Genomic DNA, 27,394 nt, shown 5'->3' on the forward strand with positions numbered 1-27,394 from the left:
AGACAGACACAGAGTAAGGACAGTGTGATTGATCCACAGAGAGCAGATTAAAAATGGAACTGAAATGAATCCCAGTCCTGCACCCAACGTAATTTACTAATCCACTTCCTAATCCAGTACAATTCAATATTAAAGTTTCATTCCCCTCTAAAAGACAATTGTGTTCCATTACACTACAGGCTGTATAAATAACCCTCCTTTTCCGTTTTTTTGCTCTGTTCTTATCAAAGTAACCAGGTAGTCCAAACACAGAGAAGGGCCCTTAAATGACTAATCCACAGCCCGAGTCAGTGAATGGGTTAATAAGTTTGAACAAAGTCAGCAGAAACAACAAAGCAATTCTTATGTTTGAACAGTAACTTGATTTCTATTTCTAGATTTGCTTAGCTGTAAAATGAGGAGTAGATAAGAGTTTACGTGCTTGTTCATGGTAGAAGCATGGAGGGGGACACAAAGCAAGCAGTATTTTGCTGGGAAGCGCTAACAATTGCTGCCTTACCTAATGGGAATGATGTTTGAGAACAGGAGGAGAAATCTTATGATCTGAAGATACCAACGGCCAGCAAAGTGCTGGAGGGCCACCATGACCAGGGAGACCACCACGAGAGCCCCAAACAGGATCTTGGTAAGACAGTTCACTTCCAAATCAAAAAGACCAATCTAAAAAAGTGAGAGAGAGACATTTCAAGCACACAAATGAAGATGTGAGCTCAATGTAATATTCACAAAGGAAATGAACCGCCATATCCAGAGAGACATTCCCCACTAGTCAGCTTCTCTTTTAAAACACTACAAACACATTTAAATTTATAAGCAATACTCTTGCCAGCTTATTAAATAAGATTTCCATCCTTTAGAAGCCAAGCAGTGCATGAAGAGGCGTGAGAGGACACTCTATAAACATCCCTGCACTGTGTCTTAGCTTTGCTATAATAGAATAATGCAGAAAAATGAGCTTTTCTATTCTGAGACTGTCTCATTATAAACATATAAAACAATGGTTTAGCCAACCTTAAAAAAGTGAGAAGACACACATAAAATAGGATCAAAAAAATAAGGCGAAATAGGTTCTGTTATGGCAACTATCTTGAATCACAGGTTGGAAAACATCAATTATTCCCAGGAGGTTGTCCTTATAGTGTGTACATATAGCATTTGGAAGGATTTGCCTTAAAAAAAATGATCAATTTCTGACCCTTTTATTTATTATAAGACTGTTTCTTCACCATACCTTACTTCTTGGGTTTGAAGTATTCATCACACTGCGCAGCTCCCTTCCAGTGTAGAGGACAACTCCCACCACAGTACCTAAACAAACAAATGCTTTCTCTATAAAAACACTTGCTGGATGTCAGGTGGAAAGGATTTTTAGCAGGTTAATTTCAGTAGCAACCAGAAATTTAAAAAGCTGGTATCAATATGACACTTAGGAAAACACAGACTGGAACAGAAAACACCCTCCAAGTCAGTAAGACTTCAACCACACTGCATCAGCTCATGTACGTGGAAAGAGCAGTCAGCTTTGCTCTCTCTCAGCCTTCCCTGAACCCCTTTTGTCAGTTGTCTCTCCATACTATAAATAAAAGTTGGTAGGGATGGAGGACATCTTGGATTTCCTCCCACCACTTGGAATCCCACTTTGGTGTTGCCTTACACCAGGTCCTTCACTGTGTGTCAAAATTCAATCAGTGCTCTGGGCTAAGGTTATTTATTGGTAAAAGTTGATACAATCAGAGTAAACCCAATGAATTACAACAGCTTTCAAAGACAGAATTACCTTATTTTAAAATCTAAATTTACTTCAAGTTGTCTAATTACTGCTCCTACCATAAAGTGAATCATACCAACTCCTACCTTACTGTAACAGATGGAGCTGCTGGGAGGCCATCAGTGTATTTTAATGCTCTGTCCTACAGCTGCTAAAGAGCTGAGAGCAACAAAGTTCTCTATCTTCTTCTTTCAGAAACATAATACAGTTTAGTACCATAAATTATTGGGTTTCTCCAGGTTTTCTTCTTAAGACTTTACAAAAAGCCATAAAGAAAAAGTTGTGTACCATCAAGAGTTTAAAAGCTGCAATTGTCAAGGTCTAATCTTTTTTTACCATAAAATTTTACTCCGTAAAAAATGGAGAAAAGCAACTCAAATACACCACTACTGCAAACACATTTCTACTTCATACTCTACTATTCCCCTGCTCTCATTAATAATCAAAGTTTTAATAGGCTGTGAGTGAATTATTTTTAAATAAGACCGATTCAAAAGAGGTGGTTTCTAAAAATATGCTGAGAAACATTCCTTTAAAAAAATACCTCCAAAAACAACAACAAATCCCTGGAGCCAGATGGCAGGTGGTGGTAAGATCATCAGAATTCAAATCAGCAGATGGCACAGCTACTCCAAATCCACCTCAAACAGTCAGAGTCAGACCCATCCCTACTACAGCAGATGGAGAAGCCACATAGCTCTGCTCAGTCTTTCAAGCAAGGGCTGCCCCAGTGAGATGGCACCACGACTCAGCAGCTTTCACTCACAGAAGAAGAAAAATAATACCCACATTTTTTTCCTAACAGAAATAACCTACAACGTGCTATTTATTATTGCCACAGGAGAAACAAAACTGAGTATTATGTTGATAAGTGAGTCAAAACGAGAGGAAACACCTGCCAGGACTAGAAAAGGCTTGAAGGCTCACTGATACAGGTTAAAAAGAGTTTCTGGTTGGTTTATGGCCACTTAAAACAGACTCAACTGCATAAACCCTTTGAAATTATATTTGTAAATTCACTGTCAAGTCTCTCCATTTGACAACTTCAATTCCAAAACTGGACCTCAGGATTCCACTCTCCTTCAGCTACAGCCCCGCAAGCTTCACAAACACAGTGGACAAGAGAGGAACAAGGTTTTTACTTTGACAAGCCTCTACAAGAGGGCATTGATTAATCTCAGGCCTTGGGAGCTTATCGTGGATATAACTCAAAATCTGTCAAAGACTTTATTTTTTTCCTTTTTAAAAGTATATAGGACGAACTCAATGGAAGCACTTACCTGGAAATCTTTCATCTTAGCTTCTGTTACCAGAATCTATTTGACACCATTTCTGTTACAGATTAGGATGTCAATGTGGAGAGCAATTAAGTGCTATTCTGGCCCTACATGCTAAAGAAGTGCCCCAAAGGCCACTCCAATTCCTTCTCATCTAGGAATGTCCAAGAGGCAATTAGATGTCAGCTCAGGTCCCCAGAGGTGTTAGGACAAGTGGGAAACCTCATTCCAACTGCTAATTTCTCCAACTGACAGAGATTATTATTCCATTACAAAAATACCTTTAAAAATTGTTAACATATTGCCTTCAAAACAATTTCACACGTGTCTCCATCTTACCTGATGCAATCACTGTGCTGGCCCACAGGGTGTTTTCTATGCTCAAACTTTCATTTACTGGAGGGTCACTGTCCTCCTGCAATGGGATGAAAAGAAACAAAATTGTCAGTAATGTAAACGAGCAGAGTCACACAGAGGTGTTTGCAGAGGGATGTTGGAAGAGTTGGTAGAGGGATTCTTGACAGGATGGAGGACTTTCATAAACCCTGGTAAATCTCTGGGTTAAAAACATGACCACTTTATTTCAGTGGGGATCTATTAAGACACTTCTGCCTGGTAGAGGTCTCTGGGAATCAAAAATGAGCAAGGGATTTGTCAGCAGTTCTCCAGAGAAATGTTTCCTCCCTGGGCTTATGTGGCATTTCTCCTGCTGCTGTAAGACCTCACTGAGAACCTGTTTGGGCAACAACTTTTAAAAGGCTCTACCTGTCTCCTATTTGTTACAAACCCATTCGCCCTCTGAAATCTCCCCCAAGGGTATTGGATGAATCTCTCAAAATTGTCATTATCCCACTGAGAGGAGAAAAAAAAAACAACAACAAATCGACCTTTTGCCCCAACAATGCACCTTCCCAGCAAGTCAGAAGAGATATGTTTTTAATGGTGACATTTCTCAGTGGCTCAGTGCTGTTGCTCCCTGATATAACTGAGTTCACATACACTGCATTCAATTGAAGGCAAAACCCCAACCAACTCATATTTAAGCTAAGATCCCCTTTTTTTCCCCACAATTAAAGGATTTTAATCCTACAGAGTCCATGGTGGTCCAGATTTTCTTCTGAACAGCCACCATGAATATCTAAGTACCAATCTTGTCCACGTGTTCATGTCTCATACCTTCAGGCAAAGTCCTTAATCCCAAAGAGCCTGTGGCATTGTCTCCAAGTCAAAGTTTCAATTTTTGTTTCATGGATTTTACGAAGAAAGAAAAGGAAAAATAGAAAGAAATGGCAAGACAACTCCACTATTTCTCCTGAAAAACCCTGGCACTCTGGTAGCATTCAGCAGTTTGCACAGCAAACACTACAGGTTTGATTTCAAGGATATATCAGGAAGACTCACCCTTGTGAAGGTCCCCACAAAGTTGTGGATGTCAATATTGGGCTCCTCTGCGTACACATAGGATCGGATTTGCAGCAGGTCCTATAAAACAGACACGTTTTGGCAGACAGACAACCACATTTTAATAATGTACAAGTGTTTCTACCAGAATACTTGAGCAAGAGTTACTTATCACGTTAAGGCAATCACTAAATCTTGTCACTTACTGCAGCCCAAGTGTCTGAGAGAACATACAGTTGGTGTACCAGCTCCACTGAGGAGTATTTCTTGGAAGGATACCCGAGAGACTCCTGAGACTTACTCAGATCTCTGTGCCCCATAAAAGAAATTTCAGCCTGAATAATCAAGGCAGCCTAAGACACTTCTTACCTCATAGCAATGAAGGTTTGGTCTTCTGAGACAACCATGGCACACCCTGTCACTCAATATTTAGTGTCACTAGGACAGTTCTGGGGTGGCAAGAAGATAAAGCCAATTCTGCACAGGTTTTTCACTGCTGACTCCTACACAGGTATGAACTGTTCACTTCAAGGAAAGAATGCCTTGCTTCAAAGGCTTTGTACAGAATAAACTTCTTGCACTTTTTACAGATAGAACATCAATAAAGCAGATACTGTGATTTCCCCCTTCTTTTACTTGTTTTCTTAAAAACAAACAAACAAAAAAACCCCACCAACAAACAGCACTAAACTGCTTTAACTAGAGATTTTGGGAAATAATCATGTTTGGTGGAGGTTTTATGCTTATTTTAGATCATACAGTAGAGCTTCCATGGTGACACCTCCCCTTTCATAAGGGTGGGCAATGAAAACTGAGCAGCCTCTGAAGTCATTTCAGAGGGCAACAAGACCTGTCCTGGACTGAGTGGCAACAACGGTCTCTGGAAAGGAAAAAGAAAACAGGAGCATCCTACCATGAGCCACCTGAAGCTGCTGACCCCAGAGCCTTCCTGCAGAGTTTGTGGTGAGAGCCCTGTGGCACAGGGGCACCCAGCCTCCCCTTACCTGACGCTTCACCTGGAGCTCAGGACGAGCTGCTTTGCACTTGCACTTTTGGTTGCCAAAGCTAATCTGTCACACGCCCCGAGCAGAATGATGCCCTTGGGTGCCCGTGGACTGAGGCACCCGAACGCTTTTCAGGTAAAACATGCCCAGGTTTACCAAGGAGAGGTTTGCAGCAGGAGCTTACAGAAGCAGTCGGCAGCCTCTGGGTGCAGGTGACAGGCAGGCGCAGCTTCCAGTCCGTCTCCCCATCCAGCTGGTCGGTGCGCAGGAAGCAGGACCCTGTGGGTTTTCAACAGCAGTCAGTGCTCCTTCCAGCTCTGTCTTAGCTACGTCTCTAGATAACTCATGAACTGGCTCCATATCTAAGATATTCATGTCCTTCTTTCTTTGGAAACAGTATCTGATTCCAAGTAACATTTGTTAATAATGTAAGGATGATGTTCCTGCATCACACATTCATTGCCTTCCACTAGTCCAGAATACAGTGAGACACTGTATTTTTAAGACATTTAAAATGTTCTCATTAGTCTTTATACTTTCTAATCCTTCTGATCAAACATTTCCTTATCCCACACTTGACAAAACAAACCTGAACAGCAACTAAAATGATTTACATCTAAAATGCAAACTCTTATGCAACCAGATACATCTACCCCGGATTCAACTCCCCATGCTCTTTGATTAGCAAACAAAAACCAGAGTATAAACATGCCCAGAAATGGTGGTCCATAAAACTGCTTGAATTGTCTGTCTCTCTAAAATTTTACTATTATCTATCTCTTTCACATTTCCAAAAGATAATTTTCTCTAAACAACCAGTGAAAGGTTAATGGCTATTTTGACAATTGGTTCCAGATGTTTTACCATTCTTCTCTGACGTCCTCAGGAAGATCATGTCAGCAGGGACCCGCTGGTTCTGGGAGGAGAAGAAAGGCCATTATTGTGCACCCAGCCCTGCACGCGCGTGCAGCTCCTTGCACGGCCCCACCGTGACCAGCAAAGGGGAGATGGGGGAGAAAGGGGATTCCTTTGTCAAGCTGAAGCTTGGGATTCATTTTGCTTTGAATCCTAAACTCGCTTCCCTTCAGAATTCCAAGTGCAGAATAATAACTGGTGCCAGCTCCCACTGCCCAGACCCCAAGGGCTTGGTTTACAAAAGGGCTGGTGAGTAATTCTAGAAGTATGAAGAAATCTTAAACTAATGCTGGTTTCCTTTCAAGAAGTCCCATGCTAGAAGAAAGGTTGTATCTGGAATCTAGAGCCACCAATTTTCTCTTTTTGTACTGAGTATTTTCGTACTAATGGTTTTAAAGGTCATAGTTGCTTGCACAGAGAGTGTGTGGGAAAAACATAAAATCAGTGGATAAAAAAGCCCACATATGAACTTGTATAAAGGTGGAATTATACCAGTATCTACAAATGGATCACTGTGCCTGCCAATACTGTGTTTACACCCAAAGCAACATCTGAATGTTGGGTTTTTAACAGCTTTTTAACCTGTATCCAACAGAGAAAGGACAGAGAGGCCCTTTTATCTTGCTGTAGTATAAGTAGAAAAATCAGGTTATAGGTGCAGGTCTACAGATTTGCAAAGATGGTGGTGTTATTGGTGGGGCAGGGGAACCCTGAAAAGTGATGAAATATTTTAACTACTGTTCAACACTTGACGTTCTATTTCGATTTGTAAAATAAATATGAATTAAAAATACATATTTTTCCACGGTCTTGCGAAATAAGTATTTTAGGCAGAAAAGATATATGTATATATAAAAGGCAAACCTTTTCAACAATGATGAGGTCACCGACTTGAATATTAGAGCTCTTCACCTTCACAGTCCCTGCAAAGGAAAGATATCAGTGTGTTAGAGCAGCAGCAGGACAGGGTTTCTGGGTGCTGTGTGATGCTCCTTCCCTCCCTTCCTTCCACTGCACTGTTTTGAGGGAAAAGGGTAATGTTTCCATCACAAGAATTGGCCAGAGCTGCCCTCTAAAGACTTCCCAAGCCCACTGAGTAAAGTGAGGGGATCTCAATCTGCCAAAAGGGCTGAAAGCCTCTAGTCTACCAGCTCCAGACCTCAGTCTTGGATGCAGAAAGCCAAGTGACAAGTCTGAAACAACTCCTTCAACTCTTTTTTTGTACTGTTTAACTCATGAATTGAAAAATATTTTCAGTGTCAGGCAGAGAGCAGAGCAAGAACAGGAAAATTACAGTAGGGAATCATCAATTCCTTTTTCTGAGGTGGTCGAAAATTTAAAGCTCCACTCTCAAGCCAAGACCTGGAAGCTGTAAGTACAATGGGTCCATCTAAAAAACAGGCTCATTTCCTCCCCTGCTGCAGCTCCAGTCTCTGGCTCAGCACTACCACCTCCCCTCTGCCTCTCCATGGATCAGCCAGAACGAGCCCTGCAGAGAACAGGTCCCACAGAAAACACGTAAATATTTATTTCTGTGCAGCTGTCAAACATTTCCCGGTTGCTTTAAAACAGGGGATTAATTTAACAATTGGCTAGTAATTTCAAATCATTAGCCAGCTCTAGATTTGGCTTCTCAGACTAAGTAGTGATTTATAATCAGTTAATTTGAACCCTGCCTCTATGTGTCTGTCTGTTATATTTCAACAAAAGCCTCTTTAATCTGCTGTGATTGAGTGGGAGTGGGGGAGGCACGTGGAGCTCACCCCAGCACGGACAACACTCCTACTGTACCTCAAAATTCATGGGCTAAATGGCCAGATAGCAGCTCAGGGGGAACAGGGAAGGGGGAAGGGAGAAAGGGGGAATAGAAATTAGCACAAAGCACAAAGGTCAGTGGGATTTTACTACTGGCAGTCCCTTCATTAGCATCCTTCTCAGGATATGCTTCAGTGTTTCTGCTCCAAATTAACAATGAAAGCCTTTCTGGGCTCCGGGTAGCCTGCTGCTCTGGTGACACACTGTGTGCTTAACAACATGCTTCAGCACTGCTGCTAATAAACGCAGACTTCCTTACATGCTGTAATTATTCCTACAAATTATAAGCAGTCATGGCCCATTTCACAAATATCTCAGAGGTCTTTCGTGGATTCTGGGGTTTGCCTCGTGAGATTTTTTTTTTTAAGTTTAAAAAAAAAAGACCAAAAAAAAAAAAAAAAGGTAAACAAAACGAATGCTGGGCTCAAGACATCTCTGCCGGGGCAGGAAGCAAACCGGGGATTAAGAGTCCATTACGCTGAGGCTTGAAAAGAAAAGCCGCACTCCAAGAGGATCAAAAAAAGCATCCCTGGCAGTCTTCTGTATGGGCTATACAAAGTTAGGTACTATGACACTAAAAGGGTCTGACAGATAACATCTCTTCCTCCCCCTTTAATACGGTTATTCACAAAACAACAAAAAGTGCTTTTGAATATTCTCCCGTGCAAAGGAAGGGGGAAAAAAACCCTCCCTGTGCTGTCCCCACACGGGCACAGCCATTCCTAAACCACTGCACAAGAAAGCTCTTGGAAGGAGAGGTGGATTTGTTTAACCATATTTTAGGTATGCTCTCAAAGGTGGATTTGTTTAAACACATTTTCTGTATTCTCTTAAAGATCACAAGGATTTGCAGTAGAAGCAGCACTCCCTGGAAGGTTCAGGAATGGAAACTTGTTTTTTGCAATGCTTTCCCTAATGAGGTAAAAAAAAAATCGTGCTGCAAAAGAAAAATTAATGCCTGGACAAAGGTAAAATGTGATGATTTCCTATCATTATGCACATGAAAGGCTTTTTAGATCATTATTCTGAAAACAGCATCATCTGCTTTAAAATTTTTCCAATATGAGCAAACCCAAAGCAGCTGGAGCAGATTTGTCTTGTTCAATAACCCTCCCAACCTCAGCTGTTTGAAGGTAAAACACAGAGGGGACCTTTCTAACCAACACACATTTTTATAACTCCTGTATAAATGAGATGCCCTTTTTAGGTAGCTAATTCTGCTTTTCCAGCCATCCTTGGCTCCTCGTGGGTGACATCTCTGCAGTTGCACCACACGTCCTGCTAAGAAGGAGCAGGACCAGATGTTTCCTTTGACTCAGGACTCCCATAAAGCAACTTACTTGAATTAGTTTTATTTTGATCTTGGGAATTCTGTAATTCCTTTTTCTTTCTGTGGGGAAACTGCCACCTAACCATCAGATGTTTTCTCATGCATGTCTAAAACTAGCTAATAACACAATTATTTCATTTCCCAGTATTGCTCTGCTATTAAAGTATTCTTGTAATTATAAATTACTGTTTTTATAAATGTAACTAGAAGTGCTTCCTCTAAATACAAACAGGTTTGTTTAGCATTTATATATCACTTTCATTTTATATTTTCTGAAGTTAATCAGAATACAAGTCAGTATTTAATGCATTTTTTAAGAGGAACTAGTCTTGATCTCTTATAAAAAAATCCTCATTGTGACTGGTATTTGTTTAATTCTTTGCTGTACCCTGATTTATTTTTTGAAAGACAAAATAATAAACACAATAAAATGCAAACAGTTTGTTCCAACTTAAGCTATGGTCTTTGAAATTATCACCAAATCTGCAGCATAATGGATGTACCGTAAAGCAGATTATTTAAAGTAATATATTGGCCAGGAGAGATGCCTTTTTTGTACCATGTGAGTACTTAGGATCTCACAATAGATCTGCAGAGCTTCACTGAGGTACAGATCAAAACACTTAATTTGGAACTAAAGATGAAGCAAGACATTTATTAAAGCAAGTTAAATACATCTGGAAAAAAATGGGTTGTTTGGATGTGCTGCGGGAAACTTTTGCCTTTTGCAGCTTTATGCTGTGGAGCAGGACTCAGAGGGTTTGGGAAAATATTGTTTTTATATGGCTGGTAAATGCCAATGATCTGTATCTTAAGTAGCACCCCTCAGTAGGAGGTCTCTTCCCACTTCTCTGTGGAGTTTCTCTCTATTATGCAGTGTTACCCAGGGAGGGGGGGCTGCAGGAGAAGAAAAACAAACCAAGAATTTGCAAGCACAGTTCTAACCTTCTGTCAAGCAGAAAGTCAGCACACAGCCTTCTGAACACAAGGAGGCTTGTGGGTTTATGAATAGGGCACTGAAATTTGATTATTTTTTATTACAATCCAAACAACTGTCCTTTAAATGGAGAGCTTTCCACAAAAAAAAATGCTTTCCAGAAGTCTGCTGGTTTGATCATTTTGGAACATAAATGGATTGTATTGGTAAAAACATAAAAGAGGTTTAGGGTGGAGTTTTTTGTTGTGATGTAAAATAAAGGAACACAGAAAATACACTACTGTCTACTCTAAAAGATTAGAGAATTCAGCAATTACATTCAAAATAAATGTGATCCAAAGAGGATTCCTCCTTTTTCTCTACGAGGCAAGCAGCTTAGTCAATCTTAAAAAGCTTAACAACAAGAGTGCAGGATAAAAAGTTTCACGTACAGCAGCAAAGCTGCAAATCCAAAATGTGACTTTTGGTTCAAAAAAATTTTAAGATCCCTCCTGGGGGGGGACACACCAGGCTGGTGGTTGTGCAGGAGCTGTGCCCGGCCGTGCTCCAGCCATGGATCTGCACAAGGAACTGCACACAAAGGGACAAGAGGATCCTGGCTTGGGAAAGCACCCAAATTACTTCCCTGTTCAAAACTGTGTATAAGCACGTGCTTAAGTCTCCCTGAGTTTGCTCAGACCTAAGTATGTATTTACACCCATGGAGTTGCAGGGGGAGGCCAAGGTTGGAGATGGGAAAATTTATTCTCCAGTCATCTTAACTGCAGCTTAGTGCAAATACTCTGGAGAAATAAAAATCTCCTGGAGAAAGCCACAGTGCTCCATTAGATCCATTATAGCCAATCTCCAAGTGTAGAGCCTCACTAATACCCCCCCCCCCCCCCCAAAACTCTGGCTTTAGAGGTGAAACTAGTGTGAAGTTTTTTAAAAAAAAATTATATAGCAACAGTTCAGAGGGTTTTTGTGCATCAGTACCTTCTGCACTGCCCCTCTCAGTACAGGGCTGGGCCAACATCCTGAAGCATGACCTGTGTTAGTCAACAGCAATAAAAAAAAAACCAGCCTGCAAACAGCCCAAGTCAAGTCCTACCTGCAGTTTTGTCAGCTATGCTGCAAATTAATCATTCACATCAGCTGTTCTCGACTTACTTTGATATTTGCTGCTTCTACTTCTGAACTGATAAAGGGCTCCCTCCAATATTTGCCCCCTTTCTCTGACTGTGCTACAGGATGTGATAAACCAAACCCAAAATTTCCACCCCCAGCCATGGCGGGCTCACAAAGTCCTTCCCTGCTCCCAGGTAATTCTCAGAGGTGCTAAGGCTTTAATCAGTGGAAAAGGAGATGGTCAGGGTCTCTGAAAAATTTAGTACTGAGATCCAGTGAGAGACAGAAAACTACTTTTCTCCCCATGAGACAATCATAAATCATTTTCTATGTTTTTTCTACTCTAAACTGTAGCGTCAGATAATCTCATTCCTGTTTCTGCACCAAATTCATGTTAAATAAAGTGGCTTAAGATTTTCAGCTAGTGTCCAGCTGCCAATCCTCCCTGGTTTCTTTCACAAAATCAGAAAAGTTAAAGGACTGGGGGGAGGGAAATCATTCATGGGAAACGTAATAGCAATATGAAAAGAACTAAAGGAGAGGTCAGGCCCCTTATAGATCACTGAATAGAATCCAGAAGGCAACTCTTTTATATCTTTAAATAGATGTAGTATACCCCTCTTGGATGAGGCTTTTGTTGGTTGCCAAGCATTTTAAGTGTTGTAGTAAGAACACGTTATTAAAAAGGGATTTAATATTCAGAAACTCAAACTCCCTAGGTTAGAGTTGCCTCATAACTCCTGGCATGTGAAATATATACAGCCTTAAGTGATTGCATATAAAAAGCATCCTTATTCTTAAGAGTGCAATTGCTGAAAGCAAGCATATTTTTACTATACCTAATTCACTGCACCTTAACTCAGGAATATAAACTTTTATAACAAAGAAACTGGAAAAAAAAAAAATTGCTTAATTTCAGTTCATTCCCTTTTTAAAACAAAACCCTGGCCTCACTATCTTTGTCATGGTATTAGGAGTAACTCCATAGTGAGGCAGCACTGGATTTTTCAAATGAGAATTTAAATGTCTTTGTTAGGTACTGCACAGCTGTAAACAATGGCCAGAGCCAGGGATCAGACTCAGCTGAGCTGCAGCTTGGGCTCCAAAATGAGGGCTCCAAACTCCTCACAGTTGGAGGAAGAGGTTAAAGATGACGTATAAAAAAAATACAAGAGCTGATATTGTCAATACTGAGGAACTACATCAGCTGCTGCTGACAGAAACACACACATATCACACAGTCCTTTTTATCAAAGGACTTACATGATCTGAGCCCCTGTCTGGTATAACCCAGAAAAAGAGCTATGAAACTCAACCACTATTATGTTCAGTAAGAGATAAAACATGTCAGTACCTTAAATTTAACACGTGCACTCAAGATTCTTCAGTACACAGAGTACCTGCACTTCACTAGGATTTGGGGTACCTGTGCTGAAAGAGTCCCCACCCTTCACCCCCATTTGTTGACTCTACCTCTGCATAACCATCTCCTGACAATTTCACAGACTTAGATTTATTTTTTCTAATAAAGTACTTTTGTAAATGATCTGCCTATTTGGACCCTTTTTTTAAGCACACATTTGTGGTTTCCCTCAAAAAATATGAATTGAAAGCTTATAGAAAATCCTTCTTACATCTTTCTCTCTTACTGAGTAAAACAAAAAAACCCTAAAAATCCCCAAACAACATGTCTCATGTACTACAGCTCTATTGTTTTCTTCCTGCTATGCTGTTTGCTGTATTTGCCCCTCCCTCCCTTCATCCACACAACATTACAGAGCTCTTACGTCACAGCTTTGCAGGAAGGAAAACACATTTCCCTTCTGGAAACATCCACCTCCAGTTTCATTTTCTTTGGTGACTCCAAGCCACCAAGAAAGGACAATAATCAGGAAAGATGTTTTAGCCTACACTGGAGTTAGGAGCAATTGGGGTTTCAAAATATCCCATCAGCTGCTCTGAAGTGACCCCCGCCTGGTGCTGCAGTGAACTCTCAGCCCACCAAAGCTGCACCTCCTGTGCAGCTGAAGCGTCAGGATGATCCTCTGAAGTTACCTGAGCAATTATCACACACACACACACCCCTTGCATTAGCTGGGCATGTCTCTAGGAAACATATGGAGCACCTCTCCTATAAGGAAAGGCTGAGACAACTGGGATTGTTCAGGCTGGAGCAGAGAAGGCTGTAGGGTGACCTAATTGTGGCCTTACAGTGCCAGCAGGAAAGATGGAGAGAGACAATTTACAAGGGCCTGGAGGGACAGGACAAGGGGGAATGGCTTCACACTGAATGGCTTCACACTGACAGAGAACAGGGTTAGGTTGGATATTAGGAAGAAATTGTTCCCTGTGAGGGTGGGGAGGCCCTGGCACAGGTTGCCCAGAGAAGCTGTGGCTGCCCCTGGATCCCTGGAAGTGTCCAAGGCCAGGTTGGACAGGGCTTGGAGCAACCTGGGCTAGTGGAAGGTGTCCCTGCCCATGGCAGGGGGTGGAATGAGATGATCTTTAAGGTCCCTTCCAACCCAGGCCATTCTATGATCCCATAAACCCCTCAGCAAACCCCAGCCTCCAGCACAGCAGGGTGAGGAGCCATCCAGGAGAAGCCACCCGGACCCCCGAGGGCTCTGCAGAGGCCACCACACGCCCACAACCCCATCCCCACTCCCTGAGCCCTGGCTCTGCCTGCCAGCAGTGTTGGATTGAGTGCCAGCAGGATGCAGGGGGTGCTGGAGCCGCCGGGCTGACCTCTGGCTGTGAGCTTGCTGTAGATCTGCGAGTTCACTTCCTTGTCCCGCATGTAACATCGGATCTCCTCCGCCGCCTCCCGGATCACCGTCACAGCCAGCACAAACCCCTGCGAGGAGCACGGAGGGGGGACACACAATGGATGGAAAGGTCAGGGAAAAATCACATCTGCCTCTAATAAGAGCGATACTTGTCAGTGCCAATGCCAACAATCTGCATTTCCTTATTCCGTCTTATCTTCCTAAATCCTTACGGTGGTATGTGCTGCTGTGCAGGACTCCCAACACCAAACTAACAAGAGTTGCTTAAAATAACCTCATTGCTTAAAAAAACACGGTTGTTTTTCAGTTTTTACCGTGATTCTCCCCCCAAGCAAATTTTTGTAAAGTTTATCTGAAGAATGTAAATAACATATTTCATCTCAATTCACAGGTAACTGAGAGGGGTTACACAGGAGTCCACTGGAAGACAGGATCCCTCAAAACTCAGTACTCCTGCCACCTCAGAGCCATCAAAGTTAGCTCACCTTTCTTTATTTTATATCCTTATTTATATAGAAATCTATACAGAATTTATATACACAGATACATAAAAAGAGAATGCATGTGCCTTCCTGTGTATGTACACACACACTCAACCTGCACAAATAAGCACTCTAAAGATATTAATGTGCACTACTCATGGTATAATTACATGTTTGCCTGATTAGGGTTTCAGTCCTACTTTTCTGTGGATATGAGTAGTCATTTCATTTCCATTTGTCAGGAGGAGAATGCCCACATCACACCCTTCACTGTATAAAACATAACTAAATTAACACAAATGAATTATTTATGGGGTTAGTATCAAAAAGTCCTATTTTTACTAGACATTATTGAGCTCAGACTCACTAAACAGTTAAAACTCTCCTAATCCATCACAGAAAATGAACTTTATTCAACCTTTATTGTTGAAAACTGCAACTGTGCATTGATTATCTCTGTCAATAAGGAACTTCTTCATTTTTAGAAGGGGGCGAGGTGATGTTGGAAACTGAAGGTTTCTAGCACATACATCTGGGTTTAAATGCATGATCTAATTCATTAATACAGTAATGAAATGCAAGGTAGAATGTTTCTGCAGTGTTTAAACATGTAGACACATGTAGAAACCCCAGGATGGGCTTTAAAACTTTTTTTCTTCAACTTGCTTGAATAAATAAACCTTCAATGACCTACCAGAGGAACCCAGTACGTGTAAAGTGCACCAAGCCTCATCTCAACGACGAACTGAGAGCAGGCCAAAAGCAAGAAATAAAGGTTGAAGAAGTATTTGAACTGGTTAAACAACACCTAAAAAAAACGAGAAAAGAAGAGGATGGAGGAGATTAATGGAGTTCAGATGTTATGCATATTGACCTAACCACCAGAAACATTTTTGCATGCTCTTCCAGTGACTAAACACCAATTTGGGGCAGTCTTGAAGTAGTCCTGGCCACTCAGGACAGATCTGTGTCTGCCCTAAGGCAGCCTTTACAGGAAGCCTACCAAACCCAACCCAAACATGATTTTCTCCAGCTCCAGGTTCTGCACCTGTCTACTGTAAAACCACTGCAAGTGGGGAAAGCATTAGGGTGGGACGATGAAAAGCAACTTTATTCACACTTACCCCAGGGAGAAATGTAAAAAAGTTGTATTTCTGATTGTTGATCACGTTGCGAGGGTATCTCTGGTCTCTCTTCTCGGGATGGCCAAGCCAAACAGTGCGAGGCCTCGGGTCTCTCCTCCCGCAGCATCTTAAGCACTCACAACACCTGTAGAAGGAACCATTAATTAATTCATTCCTTCATTTTTAACACACTTCTCTGAGTCACACACATTTACCCCAGACCTTTTCTTTCCACGGGTGGGAGCCCACCTGCCACCAGCTCCAGGTGCCTCACAAGACCTTCAGCCTGGCACAAGGGCCAGCAAGAAATCCCTGCTCACGTGAATTTTAGTGATGTTACAAATCCTTACTCCAGACAAGGAATCAAACAGAACATCAATCCCTCCACAGAAGATGCAAAGATGTATCAGAAATCCCCCTTGTACCTTGAAAAAGCCTCTCTGTTCAAAATCACAGCATTGTACCCTCCCAAACCCCAAAAGGGTTATTTTCCTGTTGTCACTGCTGCTTTCTGAAAACCAATCTCTTCCCAACCCTCCTTGTTCCTTTAAAAACAGCCCTATTGAATTTCATTGACATTTGGGAAAGTCAGCATCAGCTGGATTGATAACCAAAAGCTTCAGAGCTCTCACAAACATCCTTCCAGAAAGCACCACAAAGATCTGTTCTTGAATCAAGCATTCTGTCACAGAAGTTCACTTAAATGTACAGCTAACAAAGAAATAACTATTTAAGGAAGTACACAAAGCGTTCAGCTCTTGAAGTCCCTGTCTTGCAAAAAGATACATGCAGCACCATGATCAGAGTGCACAACTCGCCACACAGAAGGTGGTTTCCTACAAAGAATCGTTTTTTAAAATGTTTTATGCCCTGCTGGATGCAAATAATCAGTTAAGTCAGTTCCCTCAGTACAGAAGGGGAGTAAAAATCAACTTTGCTTTCAGAAATAAAGAAGAGGTGTCACCATGTGATCCCATGCTACGTGAGCAGACACAGACTAACTTCCCAAGGCTGGCTCGCAAGATAATTTCTCATGAGCTTTTAATACTAGACAAAAGAATTTTTGCATAATCAAATTACTTAGTCATTATTCTATTTCATGAAGAGTGACAGATGAGCCCTGGCAAGGTGGATTTTCTCTAGTCTGTACTCAAGCACAACCTGAGCCCTAAGTGTAGAAATGCCACCCAAACACAGGAAAAGTGGTTTTCTTGCTCAAAAAAGCTTTGAGAACAAAATGCTGACAAGACAGCAGAACATTACACAGCACTCCCATGTTGGCACTGAAGGAACACGAAATCACAAGTTTTGGATGGTTCCCAACAGTCTCCTACACCTCCAGGTTAAGTCAAACCCTCCATTCCAGAACCAGAGGATGTGTAAGGTCTCCCAGTTTCAATAATGATCCTACTGCTTTCACTCACACCAGGTAGCACTGACAGGGTACAGCTCAGTTCTACCAACACCACTGCATTTGCTGAAAAGGAGAAAATTAGGAGAATGCAGGAAAATCAGAGAAACAAACACAGTGGGCAAGGCCAACAGTTCAAACCCTGATAGCAGGGAACACCTAAATCAAATTAGTGGAATAAAATAATTGGAGATGTTTTAATGTTCAGGTATATACAAGAGGTATCTGACATCCTACAGACTTGCAGCACCACTGTCATCTCTGCTTTCCTCTGTACAAGGATATTACCTGTTATTCTGAATTTGTAATGTTTCTAAGCCAATAGACTTTCATATTTGACTATTCCCAAGGTAGTAGCATTCAAAAAGTTATGTTTGCCCCTGAAAATCTCAATTTTTGTCAACTCTACAAACTATTTTTGCTTGTTAAGAGAAACCAACTAACAGGTCTTTTTTCCCCACACATTTGTGTACAAGCCCACATCTGAAAGGCAGCTTGTTACCAACATGAGACAAACAGCAAAGTTGGTGTTAAACACTCAAATTCATAAACTCTACTACAGAAGTGTATTTTATTAGCTTGATACCTTTTAACTACAGTTTTCCTTTGTGTTTGCAGATGAAGACCTAAGACAAATATTCAGTGGCATCCCAAATGTATTTTAACGGAAAACAGTGGAAATGGTGGTATTTGGATCACAGCAGGAAACAGATATGCTCCATAGAAAAGAAAAGAGAAAGAAAAGAGGGGGGAAAAAAGGTGGTCTTCCTTCTTTCACAATGAAGAAAAGGCTCCAAAAAAGAGGCTTTGCCCAAGGGAGCAAATCTGGTGTCCACACACCCCATTTCATCACAATGTGCTTTGCATTTACAGAATCAGTCAGTCCTTGTAATCAGACATCTGAAACCAGCTACCTTTGTTTATTTTTTAGGTTGGGCCTCTTATAGGGATTGTACTCAACAGCAAAAATACCCATGCACCTATATCATAATATTTGCAATAGGTTAAGTAAGGCTAAAAGAGGGGACTACTGTCAATTTAATATAATTTTTACTTGTCCTGGCAATATTTTTTTACAAAATAAAATTCACCCGCATGCTCCAAAGAACTTTCCAAATACCTGAGCACATCTTCAAACCAATACCTAAATCTCCAAAGCAGACTTTCAGACTTTTAATAAGTTCAATGACTTATCAGTGTGTTTTCTTCACTGATGTAAAAGGCAAACCAACCCCCTGCAAAGTAATCAAAATATTTTACCTCAAGAAGAGTGTGCTCTGACCAGCTGTTTACATACCATTACATTGTTTTTAGTCTTTTGGTTTTGAAATTACTAGAAATTCTCTACTCTGTGAATGCTAACATCTAGCACTGCAAAATTCTGGTGTGGTTCTAAATAAAAAACCACTGGTGCGGTTCTAAATAAAACAGCATCCCCCAAAACTGAGAGCACTTACAAAGGTAGGGAAGCAGAAGGCAACTGCACAAAAGTGAAATTACCCAAAATTTGATTTCTGCAATAAAAGTACCTCTCGCATCATTCGCACCACAAAGATCCTCTTTGCTGTAAGAATTTTAATTTACAAATGCTGTGTTACGATAAGGTTTAAGAAACAACCTGAAAATAATGCAGCTCCAAGTAAAAGCAAGAAAGGGCATGGGAGAATCTGCTATGTAAAAATAACACATTTCTGAAACTGTTGCCTGGCTCAAGTCACAGTTTTTGCAACCTCCTGAATTACAGGGAAAGCAAACTGAAAACCTAATTAGAACAAACAAAAGAAAAACTTCCTGCCCAGCAAGTTTTGAAGGCAAATATCAGTATTATCAACACTCAGGTAAAGAATATCCAGCATTTTTACTATGAACTCTCCCACACTGCCTTTCAGCACGAGATTTTTATGTAAAGCATTTCATTAAAAAAAAAAAGAAGTCCAACCAACGAACACAATACTACAACCAGCACTCCCAGAGTCACACGTTGCAACACTGACTGGGGAGGTTCATCAGCGCTCAGGAATCCCATCACGTCATGGGCTGGGAGCCTCCTCCAGAGCTGCAGCCTCAGCCAGGAACTCGGGCACCAGTGCCTGACAATCTTGGCAAATGTTGACTTTTACCCCACAGTCATTCAAAGAATTTTTCTTAGGAAGGCACCTGGTAAACCCCAGCGCTGGCATTTAACTCTCACCCATTCTATGACCTTGTTTTTCCCTCCTGTGTTTTGCTAGGTGGTCTCAGGGCAGAAACCCATCACCCAAACCCTGTACCAGCAGGAATGTTATCTCACACACTCATTCCTCAAGTGCCAGCCCGTGGCTTGCTGAAATAAGATGGAAAATGAACTTTTGGTCAAAACACAGATATTTCTCAAGCACAGAACCATGCACTCATTCTTACAGGCAGATGTTTATCACTCCTTCCAAAGATATTCACTTGCCATAATTTTTACATTTTTTTTAACTTCTCAATGATGTCTTAAACTTCACTGGGGAAGAACACATTAATAAGCTCCTCACTTCTGCTTTAAGATCCTCTATATGACATCTGTGAGCCTTAGAAAGCATTTTGCAAAAAAAGAAGCTGCTGCAGTGGCAGATTGTGTTTTCACAGACTTAGGGCAGGTTCATATGCTGGCAGGACAGTCCCACTGCCTGAGCCCTTTCTGTCTCACACCTGATGATGCTGCAATGCGAGCAAACACCAATCTCCACAAGCACATTTACTGCTTAATATCCAACATGGGAGACCCACATGATGGGGGGAACAAAACACAGTTCATACTGAGAGCAGAAGGGAAAGAAGAAGCAGAAAGATGGGGGGTGAACCTAACAAGGAACATTTCAGACACTCTTCCCTTTCTCCTCTTAAAATTGAATAATCTTAACCTCAAAAAAACCCCCACCATTCTGACAAACCCATTTAGTTGGATACTACAATCAAAGTACTCTGAGCACATACAAAAATGTTTTCAGGATTAGCCTCGTGCTCATTAAATCAAAAGTCCTTTTTTGAGTTTGCTTGTTCCTCCCTGAAAGAATTTTACATGCTATGTGTAGTTCTGTGATCTACTGCCTCTTTGGATACTACTCCTGTTTTTAAGTATCAAGCTTAGAGACCCAGATGCTCAGGCCATCACATTACTCCAAAGTTTTCTGCTCAGGGCAAGGGCAGTGCCAGAGGAGGAAGTTTCTGGCAGAGAACTATTGGCATTATTAGGAATAATAAAACACTTGTCATCAAGAAATCAGAAGACAACATCTTTGAAAGAGAAAGACTGTCTGGAAAAACATCTGAAAGTTTACATCACTGCTTAGAAATGCTGACAAAATTAATACACATTTTCCAGGAACAGGAATCACAAAGTTACAGAATTCTGAGCAGTTTTCTAAAAAAGCTTAGGAATGAATACACATTCCTAAACATTTCTCCTTCTCCATTTTGCAACTGAAGCATTGACTAACAGTTACTGCAATAACCCCTGAAGTATAATAAACTACCAAGTCAGGGTAAACCATGAACTTTTAAAAATTATCACCTTCCAGAAAGAACATGAAAAATACATGAAGACAGCTTACACAGGGCAGCTTATACAGCACTGTGCAATTCACATTTTAAATCATAACTTGGCAAAATTGAAGAAGAAACAAGCTCACAAATCTCCAAATAAAGTCACAACCACTGAAAAGCATTTTGTTAGATGTGAACTGTATCTGAAACTTTGAGTCCTACAAATGATGTGTTCCTTAATCTGCACGGGGATCTAAATGAATGGGAGGTGCTAAAGAACAGGTCTGCTCTGTACTTGGGATTGTATTTGCTTACAAAAATGCATCCTTAGTGATGATGTAGGAAGCAGCAATATGACAGACTGAATGTCAGATGCCAGATGAACAGCCATTACCAAGAAGCAGGTTTTATTTATAAAAGCAGTATGTTTGATGGAGAAGTATTTGAAGATCAAGTCAAAAATGCTTTCATAAGCATTTTTCATGCAAAACAAACCTAATGAAAAAAAAGTGCCACATTTGTCTAATATAGGGGTAGTATTTGTCAAATTAGTGCTGAAGTTCATTGACATATTTAGTCACTTCTAAAACAGGCACGTTTCTCAGATGATGTTTCTGTGACCCCCACAGGCTGTGCTAATAAGTCCTTGGCACCCTTAACATACAAACCAACCTCCCCACATGACATTATTTCCAAAGCATATAATGAATTTTTCATGGATAAAGAAAGCCAGAGCCATGCACAACTGCCTAGCCTTTTTATGCACCTCCACATGAAACATTCTGAACATTTCCATCTCAGACCATGCACTGGCACAGCTGCAGTGGCTCAGGAAGGGGCCAGGAGAGCTGCTATTGCTGCAGCTCACCCCTGCCATCCAGCAAAACAGCTCGGCTGTGGGAAAGCAGCCCAGCTCTGCACGTGCCAAGGCACACCCACACGCAGGCAGATGGAGGGCAGGAGCTCCCATCTCTCTCTGTTGACTTTGAAATGGAATTTGCCATTTTAAATAGAGCCAGAGTACACAGGTACGAGTGACGGAATGGCCTTGTGGAGCGTTACTGTAGAGCTCCTCCTTCCCTGTCTCATTCCCCATCCTCCCCTCCACATTTCTGGATCAAGGCCTTTTACATCGTAGCAGCAGCAAGAGCACAGCAGTTTGCTGGTTTCAAAAAAAGCCTTGCAGGATTGTGGACTGACACCATGAGCTATTTAGGGAAAAACTTGTGTCATGCGCTGAACGGGGCACCTGGGGTTCTTCAGGAACTTGTAGCTCCCTTCCCGGCAGAACTCGGCCCCTGGGAAGCTCAGGATCATTTGCCATCCCACCAACAGTCCCCCTGCAATTAATGCCATCCTTCCCTCCTGGCACATAGCTCATAGTGGCTTCCAGAGTGCTGCAAAGCATTTGGGAGAACATGGCTGAATCTAAGGCACGCAGCTGCAGAATTTGGAGCTTAGCCTTTATTAGAAGCAAGGAAGAGGCACATTGAAGTCAAGCTCAGGAGCAGATAACCACTGCTCCCACTCGGTTCATTAAGCACATGGCTTCTCTGTGACACAAACCTCAGCCTTGTGAGCCATCACTTATCTCTGCAAGGCTACTGAGCGAGTTCCTCCCTGGCTTCTCTTCAAAGTATGTGAAAGACTGAGGGTAATGAAAGCCTTGCTGGATGACACCTGCTCTACAGGAAAATTGGGCATTTCTCATTACTACGTTAACAGAAGCGAAGATGTCTACAAAGTCATTCAGTATGTGCCCAGAAATTTGCTCCCCATTCCAGAAGACCACAGTGACAAAAATCCCTGCCTGAGAAGTTGGCCCACTGGTGGAAGGAAAACCTCCACAGCAGAAATCAGTTAAGGTTTTGCTAAGGTGAAGCCTTTCAAGATTTGCTTATCCCTGAGTTTTCATATGTAACAAGGAACATAACTTGGATGGCTTTTGTTTGTGTTTTTCTTCAGAGGGAACAGAAAAAAGGGGGTCATGATTATGGCTTAGAATTCCCAGGACTCTGTTCTGGATGTGTCACCAGGGACCCTGCTGCTGGCTGATCTCTTCTTTGGTGTATAGTACTTGTTTGGATTTGCTTGACTTCAATGCTTTCTTATCCACACTATCATTTGACCAAACTACTCACAGGTCACAGGCTACTCATCAGTAAAACAAGGGTTCCTCACATATGACAAGTCCCATCCCCAACAGTTACCACACCAAACAGAACCCCCCCAAATCCAAGTTATTTCAACTGCTATGGAAAAAAATCCTAGGCAATCTTCCTTCACATGCTGCCAGAATTCTTCACTAACACTGGCAACCATTTCTGTGATTGCTAATCAGGTAGAGTCCAACAAACCATAGCTTAGGTTAGATGAGGGTAATCTCTGTTAGACAGTACTAACCACATCGTGACACCCAAGAGGGTCTTGGTGGAGATTAGAGAAATTCTGGTAAAGAAATCATTCAAGAAGCTTTGAGAAATTTCTCAGGCCTTCACCTCTCCCTGATCCCTTCAATCACATCACCAAATGTAATGCCATGGTGGCTGCACCTTGTGGTACTTGCTCGGTGATGCATGTGACACAGGCACTAGGGAATTACTTGCTGCATCACAGACTCCTCCAGCTCAACTGGCACTGCTACATCAGTTACAGAAACAATGCTGATATCAAGGAATAATCCTAATACTGAATAAACTACATACGACAATTTCAATTACAGGAATCTGAATGGAAACTACCAACCAAAACCATAACAAACACGGAAAATGTAAATATTTCCCCTTGTTCTAACAGTGAGGATTTCCTTAGACATTTTGGTTTATTTTGCTAATACCAATCACCTCGTTTAAAAAAAAAACAAACAAATTATCTAGGGACAAATGAAATGCCACAATAATTGACAGCCAGGTAACTTGGATACTGTACATCCCACTGTGTGCAAGCCAACCTGTCTGCATAGTGGTGCAATTTCATAACGAAATAGTATTAAAAGACCGTTTTTTTTATTTAACTTTCTGCAGGGGAATACCAGTACAAATATATACGTGTATCTCCTTCAGGAACGCATCCCACACTCAGGATATTGCAACATCGCACACCAAGGATATTGTATCGCTGTGACTGATACAATTAATCAGAGCTTCTAGGCAGGGCCTTTGTTACGGAGCCACACACACCATTTATGGTCCAAGGCCGAGGGATTCTCCAGCCTCGAGCCATGCGCGCAGCGGGGATGGATGACAAGCAGGACTCGGGCAGGGCGGGTGCCCCCCTTGGCCGCGACCCCCGGCTGCCACCCGGGCAGGGCTTTGTCCGCGGGCTGTGCGGGGCTGCGGGTGCGCCGCGGGCCGGCCGGGCCGCCCTGTCCCCCCGCGAGGGGCTGCCGGGGGCTGTCCCCGCTCCCCGCAGCCCCGGCCAGCGCCGCCCCGCAGGATCCTGCTCTGCGCCCGGGCGTGCCAGGGAATGGCGTCAGGAGCAACCTGTCAGCACCCGCCTGCCTGCTGCCTGCCTCCCCTTCCTCCTCCTCCTCCTCCTCCCCGGGCTCGCAGCGCGGCCGCCCCCGCGCCCCGCCCGCCCCGCGCATCCCGCAAAGGCTCCCGAGCGCGGCCCCGCCGCCGCCGCCGCCGCCCCGGGGGTCGCGCCGCCCGCCCCCGCAGCACCAACGCCCCGGTGCCCCCGGCTCGGCTCACCCGCCGCGGTGCTTGCTGTCCATGCGCTTCTTCTGGCGGACGGGCTGCAGCGGGATGTTGTCGGTCATGGCCGCGGTGCCGGGGCGGAGCGGAGCGGGCGGGATGCGCTCCCAGCAGCGCCGAGCCGGGCCCGCCGCCGTCTGGCGGCAGCGCCGAGGGGCCGCCCGGCGCCGCCGCTCCCAGCACGCAGGTGCCGCGCCCGCCCCGCCCTCCGCGCCGGGCACCGGGGCCGGGTGTCTCCTCCGGGGGTACCGGGCTGCGGGTCGCGACTGTCCCTCCGCCCGCCTGTCCCGGAGCGCCCGGTCCTATTCGGCCCCGCGGACTCGGGTCCGCTCCGCCCTGGTCCGGGCAATCCTGCCCAGCTCAGCCCAGCCCTGCCCTGCCCTCCCTTCCCTTCCCCACCCCTCCCCTCGGCCGGCACCTGCTCTGCCCCAACCCCACACCTGGGGCGCTTCGCCTCATCCTGCCCCATCTCCTCGCACCCCATCTCCGTTTCTCACCATCTCTCAGGACCCGGCTCTCCCGCACCGGCCCCGCTGCCCAGCTGTGCCCGGCAGCTCCGCACCTGAGGCCTCCTCGCCTTCATCCCAGGGGAAGGGCCCGCTCCACATCCCGTGTGTCCTCAGCCTTGCGCAGCCAGCACGGGCTCCAAGCTTGATCCCCCTCCAAGCTTGATCTCATCCCTCCACTCGTGTTACAGGACTGTGCTTTATGGTGCTACTGCTCCTCACACCCTTCTTGCTCAGTGACCTTCACCCACTCCTGGCAACACTTATTTCTGGATCCCAATTAAGATTTCCTCTGCCAATCTAGGCACAAATTGCTCCAGCCTATTTATGACTTTAAGCATCTCTTTACATTCGTGGTGACTAAATCTTTATTAAATCTAAATATACAAGTCAGATTCAAAAAAAACCTGGAGTACAGAAGCTGAAACATGTGCTTTGTATTTTATCAGACAGGGTCCTGGATGCCAACATGATCTTTTCTTCATGGTTGCTTCACATTCCTGCCCCAGCAAAACTCTGCCCTACATGCCTTTGACACCTGTTTCACTTTCTCCATCCATTCATCTCACTTCAGCTCTTCTACCTCCCCCCCATCTTCCTCCTGCCATCTCCATATCTTCATGTTCTTCTTTGCCATAAACAAGAAATCAAAAGAATCTTTTAGGCACTCTTCCTCCTGCCATCTCCATATCTTCATGTTCTTCTTTGCCATAAACAAGAAATCAAAAGAATCTTTTAGGCACTGCACACCTCTCATATCCAACCCATTACCTTTTGTGCTGTTGACCTTATTCACTCTTCCAAACATAAAAAACAAAATTTCCAGTGGCAGAGACATATTTCATAGGGCAGATGAGAAACTGGTTCTGCAACAGTCCTGCTCAAATGAATTACACTCTCCTAGTGATACTATCAGGAAAAAAATTGGTCAAGACAAATATTCATATAACACATCCTTCTTACAATGTGGAATGCTAAAGACATCTAGAAAACCACAAATAGGGAAGTCTAACAGGGTAATGGTATCTGCTCAGCCACCAGAACCCTGTCAGTGGAGAAAACCACCAAGTGACTGAAAAAAATGTCAGCAACAGTAACAAAGAAAAAATTGCTTCCAATTGTGTAACTGGTGAGGCGATGGCCCTGTGTCACAGTGTCACAGCAGGTCCATGGGTACCAGTCCCCACCCCTTGCAAATCACTTCCTCACGTTCCCCTCTAACACTTTCCTCTCTTTGTGGCTGTGCTCTACATCAGCTCTGCAAAAAGGGCTGGTTTTACAGAAAACATCTGTCTGGAAGAGCTCCTCGATTTATTTATTTATTCCAATCAAATCCCATTAGGAGCTGGATGCTGAGCACAGCCTGGGAACAGCCAGACAGCTCTAGCGAGAGTCCTGCAGCCTTGGGAGGGCATGGGCTTGGATCCAAGGCTTCTTCAGGTGGATTTGCCTTGAGGGGAATCACAATGGGGGTGGCAGACCTTTTCTGGAGCCCTACCTGCACTGAGCAGTAGTTGTGGAGGTGGCTGTTGCGGGTGCTTTGGGCAGAGGCTCCAGCCCTGTGGGCATCACCCATCCAAGTTTGCTCTCACCACCTGCACAGCCTCGGCAGTGAGGGCAGAAACACGCTGGGGGCTGTCACTCGTACCAGAGAAGCTTCTTCCTGCTTGAAATGACCCAAATTTACCCTGGTGCACCCCTACAGATGGAGGAAATGCCCAGTGCAGGTAACGATCGTATGAAATAGTCAGATCTGCACATCCAGCTCAGCATCTCACACTGCAGTCACCAAAAAATCTGAACCTCTTTCTAGTGCATGGGCAGCTTATTTCTCATCCCTTTACAGGCTGCAAACCCCTTCATTTAACAAATAACCTCAAGGTTCTGCAGAACTATAACACCACAAGCACAATAACCAACAGCAGAGGATGAGTAGGTAAGCCCAAGTGTAACTAAGTTCAAAATCATCTTTTTTTTGTTTTGTTTTGTTTTGTTTTTTTTGTTTTTTTTTTTTTTGACATACTAAAAAGTAGCATATACCTAACTGACTGGGTTTCTTTAAGATGAGGGATGTTTGCATATATCTTAAAATGAGCTCAAGGTAATCTTAAACATAGTTAATAGTACTTTCCCAGTGAAAAATGAAGACTATTTAAAAAATAACTCAAAATAATATATGCAAAAAAACAGGAGCAAAGAAGAGTAGTCACATCAGAGTTTCTGGGCAGCTTTTTTCTTTCACTTTTCTCACTATGCTCTAGCTCAGGTTACACTGTGGATTACACCAGCAATTGTCATTTAATTTTCCCTTACAGTTGAAGTAGAGT

At 43.1% G+C, this 27,394-nt stretch overlaps 1 protein-coding gene across 1 annotated transcript in view; it reads right to left on the reverse strand.

Moving 5' to 3' along the window:
* Positions 1-24,716, reverse strand: part of ATP9A (ATPase phospholipid transporting 9A (putative)) — a 53,010-nt gene extending 28,294 nt beyond the window's left edge. Inside the window, exons 1-11 of the mRNA XM_027751891.2 lie at positions 24,559-24,716; positions 15,946-16,090; positions 15,516-15,629; positions 14,299-14,407; positions 7,230-7,288; positions 6,315-6,366; positions 5,635-5,729; positions 4,447-4,527; positions 3,385-3,460; positions 1,232-1,308; positions 500-660 (exon numbers count right to left, since the gene is read on the reverse strand). Of these exons, the coding sequence (XP_027607692.1) occupies positions 500-660; positions 1,232-1,308; positions 3,385-3,460; positions 4,447-4,527; positions 5,635-5,729; positions 6,315-6,366; positions 7,230-7,288; positions 14,299-14,407; positions 15,516-15,629; positions 15,946-16,090; positions 24,559-24,626 (1,037 nt within the window). The 5' untranslated portion in view covers positions 24,627-24,716. The remainder of the gene's footprint in view (positions 1-499; positions 661-1,231; positions 1,309-3,384; positions 3,461-4,446; positions 4,528-5,634; positions 5,730-6,314; positions 6,367-7,229; positions 7,289-14,298; positions 14,408-15,515; positions 15,630-15,945; positions 16,091-24,558) is intronic.
* Positions 24,717-27,394: the final 2,678 nt, after the last annotated feature.

This window comes from Pipra filicauda, unplaced genomic scaffold (assembly GCF_003945595.2).
Source record: "Pipra filicauda isolate LSUMZ 115617 unplaced genomic scaffold, ASM394559v2 scaffold275_size1018216_pilon, whole genome shotgun sequence".
NCBI lineage: Eukaryota > Metazoa > Chordata > Aves > Passeriformes > Pipridae > Pipra > Pipra filicauda.